General features: G+C 52.3%; 1 protein-coding gene across 1 annotated transcript; it reads right to left on the minus strand.

Annotated features, from left to right (window-relative positions):
- Positions 1-1327: 1327 nt before the first annotated feature.
- On the minus strand, positions 1328-10445 carry SMIM7 (small integral membrane protein 7). The gene is made up of 5 exons (XM_061577439.1): positions 10354-10445; positions 10047-10088; positions 3889-3944; positions 3337-3427; positions 1328-2485 (listed from the first exon to the last, which is right to left on the minus strand). The coding sequence occupies exons 1-5, from the start codon at positions 10377-10379 to the stop codon at positions 2470-2472; spliced, it is 231 nt and encodes a 76-aa protein (XP_061433423.1). The 5' UTR covers positions 10380-10445; the 3' UTR covers positions 1328-2469.
- Positions 10446-11753: the final 1308 nt, after the last annotated feature.

Consider the following 11753-nt stretch of genomic DNA (forward strand, 5'->3'; position numbering starts at 1 on the left):
AAACCCTACAACACCTAAACCTACAACACCTAACCCTACAACACCTAAACCTACAACACATAAACCTACAACACCTAACCCTACAACACCTAAACCTACAACACCTAACCCTACAACACCTAAACCTACAACACCTAAACCCTACACCTAAACCTACAACACCTAACCCTACAACACCTAAACCTACAACAGCTAACCCTACAACATATAAACCTACAACACCTAAACCTACAACACATAAACCTACAACGCCTAAACCCTACAACACCTAAACCCACAACGCATAAACCTACAACACCTAAACCCTACAACGCATAAACCTACACCTAAACCTACAACACCTAACCCTACAACACCTAAACCTACAACAGCTAACCCTACAACACATAAACCTACAACACCTAACCCTACAACACATAAACCTACAACAGCTAAACCCTACAACACATAAACCTACAACGCATAAACCTACAACACATAAACCTACAACACCTAACCCTACAACACATAAACCTACAACACATAAACCTACAACACATAAACCTACAACACCTAACCCTACAACACATAAACCTACAACACATAAACCCACAACGCATAAACCTACAACAGCTAAACCCTACAACACATAAACCTACAACACATAAACCCACAACACCTAACCCTACAACACATAAACCTACAACAGCTAAACCCTACAACACATAAACCTGCAACACCTAAACCCACAACACATAAACCCACAACACATAAACCTACAACACCTAAACCTACAACACATAAACCTACAACACCTAACCCTACAACACATAAACCTACAACACATAAACCTACAACACCTAAACCGACAACACCTAAACCCACAATGCCTAATCCTACAACTAAACCTACAACACCTAAACCCACAACACCTAAACCCACAACACCTAAACCTACAACACCTAATCCTACAACACCTAAACCTACAACACCTAAACCCACAACACCTAAACCCACAACACCTAAACCCACAACACCTAAACCTACAACACCTAAACCCACAACACCTAAACCTACAACACCTAAACCTACAACACCTAAACCTACAACTAAACCTACAACACCTAAACCTACAACACCTAATCCTACAACTAAACCTACAACACCTAAACCACCGGAGTCTCATGGATGGTGGTCACCTATCCCAGCGCAATCCGGCCGATGTGACGAGCCAAGAACCGCCAGCCAGGAGTTGAACTTCTCCACCCGTTACCCATTGCGATTCTGCTGAGCCACCGGGCCAATTGTGACGTGGGTCGCGGATCAACGTGTGCGGCATGAACGCATCTCGGGAGTTTCGTTTATTGACCTCAAAGGTAGTCGCTGCTGAAGGGACAGCTGCAACACAAAAGTACGCCGGGAAAACCGTCACCGTCACCACTGTCACCACCACCACCACCACCGTCACCACCACGCAAGCGGCTCAACGCGCGTCAAACGATGGTGCGTTACGGTCGCGTCGAACGACGGAAGCTTTCGGTGTTTCACGCGTCTCTTTCACCTAAATTGAAGATGGAACCTCGACAGCCCTCCCATCTTGCCGTTGCCAGATAAGAATTGATGATCTGGCACTCGCCAATTCACTCCAGTGACTCGCCGGTGGTCAGTCACCTCGTCACCACTTTGCTAACGCCGCTAGAATGATGGCCGTCCCGTAAACTTCACTCGTTGATTCACCCACCAACCCACTTACCACACCGTGGAATCAATTCCCTCCCCATCGCCCCCTGTGACGGTTACTCGGCATCCACTTGAACATGGAAGCATAGAAGTGCAGTACAGCAACTGGTTTGCGCCGCACCGCCCTCTGCCGCCCGCCACGAGTTTTAGTTTGGCTTTTGTATTTAAGTAATGACCGAGGCTTCGCCAACTCACGGGGTGAGCGGCTGGGACGACCCAGCCGAGTGGGCATCGCAACAACTGTCTGGTGGATTGAATTGCGTTAGGCAGTTCGGAACGGACATAATTCATAAACAAGAGATGAGAGAGGTGACGAGAGGGGTCTTCAAGAGGGATGCGGATTAGCGGTCACGTGCGTAGGATTACGTTGGCTGCTTCTATTCTAATCTTGCGCGCGAAAAGACATCGAAATGAAAAGCCTCGCAGACAGCAACTTCTCATCGTCGACTTGCGTTAACCGTGCCACTCAGCCCGGCGAAACGCCACGATTCTGACGGCGTTTGGTCCAAGAAAAAGAATCCTTCATCTTCTTCAGAAGGTGCAGCTGCGAGCGGGCCCCCTATTGTATTCGGTAAAAGCGAGGAAAGCCAAAATCGGCACCGGACATTTCCGGGCTGGCTGGGTGTTTGGTGGCGCCAAATGTAACTGGGTGAGGGCGTTTGGGGGGGGGGGGAACCGGGAGAGGCTCGGCGAAATCGGCAAGAGGAGTAGAGGGTACGGGGCCGGAGGGTGATGGCACCCACGTCTCCGCTACGAACCAAACAGCCTGGAACGAAACGAACACAACATGGGGGGGGGGGGGGGGGGGGGGGGAGAGCCCAATCATTTTATAGCCGGCAACCGTCAAGCGCCTCTAGCCGGCCACCGTGATTCCGTTACACATCTACAATGTCTTCTTGGTTCTTTCGGTAAAGTCACGTAGAAGGGAAATAATAAATAAAATGTAAACATAATAAAATAATATAATTACTTTAAAATACTATTATTTTTTTATAATGTTTTTATTTTTTATTTTATTATTTCCCTTCTACGTGACTTTACCGAAAGAACCAAGAAGATGAATCCCTGCAGTCACGAAAGCTTTAACTCGAAACGTCTACAATGCTTTCTTATGAAGGCAGGCATTATTATTATAATAATAAAATATAGATATTGTTATGCTCGTGTTCCTGGCAGATTAATATGTTTCGATTGCTGCACGTTTCCCCAATAATAAATAACATTTTAAAACGTGGTCCGCCACGCCGCGGTATTAACCAGGACGGCCTGCAGGATTCGAACAGCAAAACACTGCAACAAGTGACATAGGTGCTACCGCTGGGCGCTCATCTCCTGGTTACAGCTTCAAGCCAGTGGTGGAAATTCCACATTCCTACGACGGGGGGACGGGGCGAGTATAGCCATGTAACAACCATGATGTGAGAGTGCCCCATAAAGTGGTACCGTTTTAATGACCCTGGAAGGATGATGGGGCCAAGTCAAACCCCCAACCAGGATTTGAACTTGCGACCTTTTCTGACTGCGAGTCGCAGGCTGTACCCCCCCCCTCTGACTCGGTGATCAGCGAAATCACTTTAACTTTTTCTCTACTCATCACGTTTTGCGGCGTGAACTCACACGACCATGCACAGCATCATGAGGATGTTCCACATGGCGATGAATATCCGGAAGTAGCGCAGACTCAGCAGAAACTCGCGAATGCCATCGCCTGCACACGGACACACGCACGCGCAACACAGATATCAAGATCCCCCTCCCCGTATGGCCTACCACACAAGCCCGTGGGAGGCATGTGTTGTAAAGCGAGCATCTATTCAGGGCGGCACGGCACACGAGAGGGTGGTCCGTGTGTGTGTGTGTGCGGAGAGCGGTGGTGCAGCGGTTAGCGCGCCGCACTCCAAACGCGGTGACCCGAGTTCGATTCCAGTCCTGGGCCTCCCCTAGGTCGACTCGGCCTCAAACGAGTACCCGGTGCGGTGTGTAAACATCGCCACTTGGGACACAAAGGTGGTCGGGCGTGGTGCTGGCCACCCACCCCCACGTGTGCCCTTCCGGCCGTCATAGGTGCTCGCTAACAGCACTTGCCCCAACATCCTGTTAAGGCTACACGGGGGATCTTTGTGCGTGGTCAAGGGCGTTGTGGTGATCCTGTGTGTGCGTGCGGCTCACCGGTTGTGTGCTCCACCGTATCTGCTCCGAACCCTTGCACCGACTCCTTTCGTTTCCTAACCACGGAGAAGATTGACATTTTAAACTCCCCTGCTCCGCAGCTTTCACCATGGCGTCCGTCTTACGCAGAGAAGACCTCACCGAGTCTCAGGTTTGTTTCTCAGGATAAACACGGTGTGTGGCCAGGTCGCTTCTGAAAAATAAGTTAAATCCTCAGTGGGCCTTGTCTGGTAGGACGGGGATGGCTTCGTTTGTATTTCTTTGTTTTTGGGGAATCTTTTTACTTTTCTTGTACTTTGCACAGCTATCGTGGTTTTGTACCGTTTGTTGTTAAGTTCTTAACCCTGAACTAGCGTGGAGCTTTCGTCGCACGAGATACCATCATCATCTTACGTCACGGCCTATAGAACCTGCCAAACCCCAATCAACCCCACGTGGCACACGGGGTGATGGGCCGTATAAAGTCTGCCAGCAGGGAGTGATGTTGCTACGTTTTGTGTTTGTACTGGTAGGAACCACCTGGTTCCACCAGCCCACAGGGGATTATTGTGTCCGTCCGTCGTGCATCCAAAAATGGGAGGGGTGGGGCTGGGTGGAGATGGGAGGGTGGGGAGGGCCTGTGTGTGGAGGGTGGAGGAGGGTCTGTGTGTGGAGGGTGGGGAGGGATAGGGTGGGGAGGGGCTGGGTGGGGAGGGTGGGGAGGGGCTGGGTGGGGAGGGTGGGGAGGGGCTGGGTGGGGAGGGGCTGGGTGGGGAGGGGCTGGTCACCCCGTGGTGCCCTTATAAAACTCAACGTTTAACCTACTCACGCCGGCTGTCCCTTTAGCAGCGACAGTCGGGCATATTTGCGGAATACACCACGCCCTGGCCGTTGACCCTGGTCATTGACCGAGCAACCCAACGTTCCTACCAGCTCCCTCCGCAGGAATGTGTTAAGTTGTGGTGGTCACCACATCACGCGCGTTCAGATGCGCTTCTGCGGCCGTCTGGAACGCTCTTCCGTCCAATATTAGGAAGCCAATGGAGCTATGCACTTTTAAATCATCTCGATTGAAAAGTAATTTCTTTAGAACGGATTGTGTTTAGTTTGTTGTCCTTCCCCCGGAGCTCCAATTAGCACGGTTGGCTACGTAGAATGCAAAATAAGTTGAGCATACAGTGATACCTCGGTTCACGAACGCTCCGGTTCACGAACGCTCCGGTTCACGAACAACTCGGTTCACGAACAGAAAATTTCATAAAAATATGCTCCGGTTCACGAACTCCGCTTCGGTTCACGAACAGGAGCCGCGGCCATTTTTATGCTAATTCCAGGCTGTCACATGGTCGTGACTTCCTGTAGGAAGATCGTGGAGAGAAGCAGAGACACAGAAAGGAGTACTGTGAAGACACTTTCAGTGACTTTTTGATTTTTGGTGTGCTTTTTAGCACATACAGTACTGTACTACTGTACTGTACAATACTGTACTTACTGTATTGTACAGTTCACCCGTTTGAGTGCTTACTGTACTGGACTCCCAATATGGCTCCCAAGAAGCATGGTGGAAAGAAGAAAGTGCGGAGCAGCAATGAAGGTGACAAGAACAGCAATGCAGGTGACACCCGCCTCCCACCTGCCTTCCTCCATGCCAGAAGTCATCTCAAGCAAGGTTAGTGTTCTCTCTTTATACATTACTATACTGTACACTACTACAGTAATGTGTATTGTCATTTGTTTGTATTTTTGTGCTTCAAAAACCAAAGAAAAAGGTCAGAACGGATTAACCAGATTTACATTGAACCCTGTGGGAAAATGTGCCTCGGTTCACGACCAATTCGGTTCACGACCAGAGTCAGTTCACGAATTAAGTTCGTGAACCGAGGTATCGCTGTACATACATACTATGATGCAGATGATCCATATTATTTTGGTTTGCGCAGCTGCAGTATAAATCAAGGCAGCGCCCCGAAGTAGAATTTTTTCGCGGGAAAGTTTTCAATATTTCGCACAATGTGTTCCACAGTTGTCGGTGTCGAGGCTCTGCCCGGTCGAGATGTGCAGCGGGGGAATCTGCACTGGCCTGTGTGTTGTATTGCCAGGTGAGGCCCCCTGAGCGATGGAGCTCGAAATGTCGAGGAGAAAACCGGAGGACACGGAGAAAAATCCACGTGGCGACCACCACGGGGAGAGAGACACGCCGACTCACAATGTACAGCAGCAGCAGGCGTCAGGGTCGGGATCGAACCCACGACCTCCTGTACACCGGGCGAGGTAGTTAACATCTCATAGGCACTGCGGCGCCGACTCTGCCAGGTCTATGCACAGGGCTGACCCGTGGTGGTGGAAACGCGACAATGAAATGCCTGCAGAAGCCACCAGATGGGGACTTTGGCTCATGAAACCAATCCAGCATACCGGTGAATGAGGCACCCCCCCCCCCGTAGCCTTGACAATTGACGGCGTGCGATAGGCGCTGTGTGTGTGTCGCACTGTGGGAGATGCGATGCTGTGCAGGGGGCTCGTGAAGGACGCTACTACAGCAACAACGGAAGGGCAGCGGAGCGACGCTCGCAACGAGCGGAGAAAACCCAGCAAGTTGGCACAGGAGGGGGCACAGTCATCTCAGTCAACCCAAGGCACCCGGGTCAATCCTGTGACCTCGTCGGCGGGTGTTCGACAGTTCACGTGGCCTCAAAGTGCACCTAGCCTGGCACATGCGCTGTGGTGATGTCACCGCCACTTAGTGGCGAATGACGCGATGCTGCAGGGGGCGATGGTATAGCGGTGAGCGCACTGCTCACGGCCAACACCACATAAATCGGTCCTGGGCCTCCCATAGGTCGACTCAGCCTTAACTGAGTACCCGGTGGGGGAGACAAAGGCGTGCCATAGTGGCAGCCTCCACAGGCGCTGCTACTCGCTAACAGCACTTGTCCCGACAGTCTGTTAAGGCGTGCGCGGCACGGCTCGGCTTCTGCAGTCGAAAAACAATCTGGCGGCCTCGTGAGCCCTGCCGGGGCTGGCTTGGCTCGGCACGGCTCGGACGTGCCAGTGGAAAAGAGGTGGACTGTGGGCGGTTTGTCTTTGATGGCGCAGTGAACGATACAAATGCAGCGCGGTGTTCCCATCATCGAGCAGCACGTGATGTACCAATATCCGCCAGGCCAGGTGCACCACGGGTGGAAACACCAAGAAAAGCCCGTGCTAGTAACCAGGGGGGGCATGATGTTCCCACCCGTTCAGCACACACGCACGCACACAACAACAACAACAACAACCGCCATTCGCCACTAAGTGGCGGTGACGTCACCACGATGCTTGTGCCAGGCCAAGTGCACCTTGAGGCCACGTGAAGTGTCGAAAGCCCGCTGGCAGGAGGTCACGGGGCAGACCCAGATGCCACTGGTCGACTGACCGAGATGACCAAGATGACTGGCTGATGCACCACCTGTGCCCCCTACTGTGCCAACTTGCTGTGCTTTAGCCACCCGGCGCTCCGCTCGTTGTTGTGAGCGTCGCTCCTCCGCCCTCCGTTGTTGTTGGAGGGCGACTGCCTCCAACTGCCCAGTAGCGTCCTTCACGAGCCTCCTCCACTGAGGCCGATCTTGACACCGCTGGTACCAGTCATCGGCAAGTCCACTCAGCTCCACGTCCTCCTGTACCACATCACTCCATCTCTTCTCCAGCCCGTGCCGCGCCCGTCTAGCCCCCTCGATCCGGCCGAACAAAAGCTGTTTAGGCATGCGGTGGCTGGGCATGCGGGCTACATGACCCAGCCAACGCAGCCTTGCCTGCCGGAGGAGCTCACTGATGGGACTTTGCCCAGATCTTTCAAGGATTTGTGAGCTCCTCACACAATCCAGCCTGGTTAAACCCAGGATGGATCGCAGGCAGGCCAGCCTAAATGTTTCCAACCGGCGAAGATGCTCCACCAGGGGGGTCCACGTCTCGCAAGCGTAGAGAAGGGAGGGAATGACCGTGGCCGAGAAGACCTGAAGCTTCGTGCGGAGCGACAGACCAGGTAGCTTCCACACAGCGTTACGCAACCGATGAAAAGATATTGCCGCTCGACTGATTCGGAGTGAGACCTCTGCTGATAGACTGGAGCCGGTCATAAGCACACTGCCCAGGTATGGGAAACTCTCCACTCTCTCCACAACTGCCCCATCACCAATTGGGAGTTGTGGGGGTGGAGTGTCCGATGGTACAAAATACCCAGGCAGGTGCTTGGTTTTGGTGGGGCTGATGGTAAGGCCCCACCTCTTAGTGGCACGCTCCAGTCTCAGCAGCAGCGCCTCCAACTCCTCTTCTGAATGAGCAGCTATTACCAAATCATCGGCATACATAACGTGGTTGACCAATAGGGAGCCATCCCTTGATCGCACCCGGGCACACACGCACACACACACGCACGCACACACACACGCACACACGCACGCACGCACACACGCACGCACACACGCACACACACACGCACACACGCACGCACACACGCACGCACACACGCACGCACACACGCACACACGCACGCACACACGCACGCACACACACACACGCTGGCGACTATAAGACGCCCTGCATCCGTGTGATGACACGAAGGTCGATTTGACACGCACGAGATTCTAAGAGGGACTCCCCTCCCCAGCCCAACATTCTAAAACATTGGTTGGGTGGTAGCGTCATATAATCCGGACATCAACAACAAAGACAAATATCCACCGTGTAGCCTTAACAGACTGTTGGGGCAAGTGCTGCTATAGCGAGTAGCAGCAGCAGCTATGAAGGCCGGCATTGTGGCACACGAGGGGGTGGGTGGCCAGCACCACGCCCGGCGCCTTTGTCTCCCTCGTGGTCGATGTTTTACACACACCGCACCAGGTACCAATTTGAGGCTGAGTCAACCTAGGGGAGGGCCCGGCCGCCTTCGCCTCCCCTCGTGGTGGATGTTTTTCCACACCACACCAGGTGCTCATTTGGGGCTGAGTCGACCTAGGGGAGGCACAGGATCATCGCCGGCGTTGGTGGCCGTGAGCGGGAATCGAACTCGGGTCGCCCCGGGGTTCGTAGCGCTAACCGCTGCGCCACCGCTCCCCACTCATCAACAACATCAACAACAGCACAATAATAGGCTTTGTTTGTGTTAGATCGCGTTCATAAATGTGTCGTGAAACAGCCAACTAGTGAGGGTCGTCACGTACACAGAATGGGGCCAATTCGTCACTAGTACAGCACCAGTATGTAGTGTAGTGTATAGTGTAGTGTATAGTGTAGTATACTAGTACAGCACTAGTATGTAGTGTAGTGTATAGTGTAGTGTATAGTATATAGTGTAGTGTATAGTGTGTAGTGTATAGTGTGTAGTGTATGTGTAGTGTATGTGTAGTATATAGTGTAGTATAGTGTATAGTGTAGTATATGTATAGTGTAGTGTATAGTGTAATGTGTAGTGTATAGTGTAGTGTGTAGTGTATAGTGTAGTGTATAGTGTAGTGTGTAGTGTAGTGTACTAGTACAGCACTAGTGTGTAGTGTATAGTGTAGTGTACTAGTACAGCACTAGTGTATAGTGTAGTGTATAGTGTAGTGCATTGTGTAGTGTAGTGTATAGTGTAGTGTATAGTGTAGTGTACCACACCGGTGTGTTGGAGAGCCAAGCCACGACATTTACAATCCGAGTCCGACGTTTCGCCAGTAATCACAACCAGCTTCACCAGGCGACAGCCAGACGCGTCACTTAGCGGCCGTGTCGGGTGGTGACGGGTTTAACGACACATCAATGTACGCGACCTAACCCCCAACAACATAGAACAAAACATTACGGTTGATGTCGCTCGCGAAAGCCTGACTACGTGTTAAGCCAACAACATCAACAACAACATCAACAACAACAGCAACAACAACATCAACAACAACAGCAACAACAACAACAACATCAACAACATCAACAACAGCATCATCAACAACATCAACAACAACATCAACAACAACAGCAACAACAACAGCATCAACAACAACAGCATCATCAACAACAACAACAACGGTATCATCAACAACAGCAGCAACAACAGCATCAACAACAACAGCATCATCAACAACAACAACAACGGTATCATCAACAACAAGAGCATCAACAACAACACAACCGAGGCCTCCTCCTGCTCGTGCCCGTAGACGACTCACAGCTTGAAGTTGAGCACCGCACCCGCGTTCACCAGCAGCGTCCTGCGGCAGACGAGAGACAGAGGGGAGGAGGTGAGACGAGGTGGTGCGAGAAGATGGTGATGATGATGATGGTGAGGAGGAGGAGGAGGAAGAGTAGGCAGAGGGTTGATCTGCCCGGAGAGGTGGCAAGGCGGATGTGATCGCGGACAGCGTGGAGAGACGAGAGAGAGATAATGGTGGGGGATTTGGCGAGGTGGCAAAGAAGAAGATGATGACGGCGAGGAGGAGGAGGCGGGGGAGGAGGAGTAGGCAGAGGGTTGTTTACCCAAACAGGAGGAAGTCGGATATCATCGCGGAGCTCAACAGCGAGCCGAGCGAGCGGAACGGAAGTGGACGAGCGAGGCCACGCCCACAGAGGCATAGACCACGCCCACTGTGACATAGACCACGCCCACAGAGGCATATACCACGCCCACAGAGGCATAGACCACGCCCACTGGTGCATAGACCACGCCCACAGTGGCATAGACCACGCCCACTGGGGCATAGACCACGCCCACAGTGACATAGACCACGCCCACTGTGACATAGACCACGTCCACAGTGACATAGACCACGCCCACAGTGGCATAGACCACGCCCACAGTGGCATAGACCACGCCCACAGTGGCATAGACCACGCCCACAGTGACATAGACCACGCCCACTGGGACATAGACCACGCCCACTTGGGCATAGACCACGCCCACTGGGGCATAGACCACGTGGCATCTGCTTACGTTCTAACACTGAAAAACTCACGGATTTACATCGTTTAATAATATCAAGAACAACAGCAATAAAACGTCTACAACGACTAGATTGTCCCGCAGGTGAGGTCTCTGAGAGCAGGAGAGAAGTCTCGTGGCTGGGTGAGATGGCGGGCAGAGTGGTTAGATTATTGAGTTGAGATTATGAGAAAGTTCCACGTGCTGGATTATTTTGTGTTTAAGCCACGCGTGAGATAACGGCGGAGACACTGGGGCAGGAGGCTAATTCGCAAGAGTTGAGTCGGTTGACTTGAGTGAGATGGGTGGGTGAGTGAAGATGGTGAGGTGGGTGGGTGAATCAGTGAGTGGGTGAATCAGACAGTGGGTGAATTAATGAGTGGGTGAGCGAGAGGGTGAGTGGATGATTGAGACGGTGGGTGAATTAGTGGGTGAGCGAGAGGGTGAGTGGATGGTTGAGACGGTGGGTGGGTGAATTAATGAGTGGGTGAGCGAGAGGGTGAGTGGATGATTGAGACGGTGGGTGAATTAGTGGGTGAGCGAGAGGGTGAGTGGATGGTTGAGACGGTGGGTGGGTGAATTAATGAGTGGGTGAGCGAGAGGGTGAGTGGATGATTGAGACGGTGGGTGGGTGAATCGCTTGAGTGGTCGAGTGAAGATGGGTGAGCGAGTCATTGGGTGGTGGATTGAGCAAAGATGGCGAATTTTAGAGGCACGTGGCGCAGTCATTTCCCACGAGGTTTCGAGGGGGGGGGGGGTTCAGGGGGGGCATCATGAAAGGCCCTCAGCTGCCTGTGTGGTGGTGTCCAGGAGGTGGAATTAATTTGCGTCGACGGGATTGTTGAATGTTATCTGGTGGGAACCTATCATGCACGCGATGGCTTCGTGGACGTCCTGGCAGTGCGTTTCGTCATCTGTTCGCCACTCGTACGGCGGCACTTATTGAACCCCATGGACT

This window comes from Lethenteron reissneri, chromosome 64 (genome assembly GCF_015708825.2).
Source record: "Lethenteron reissneri isolate LAM-NWPU_2019-01 chromosome 64, ASM1570882v1, whole genome shotgun sequence".
Classification (NCBI taxonomy): Eukaryota; Metazoa; Chordata; class Hyperoartia; order Petromyzontiformes; family Petromyzontidae; genus Lethenteron; species Lethenteron reissneri.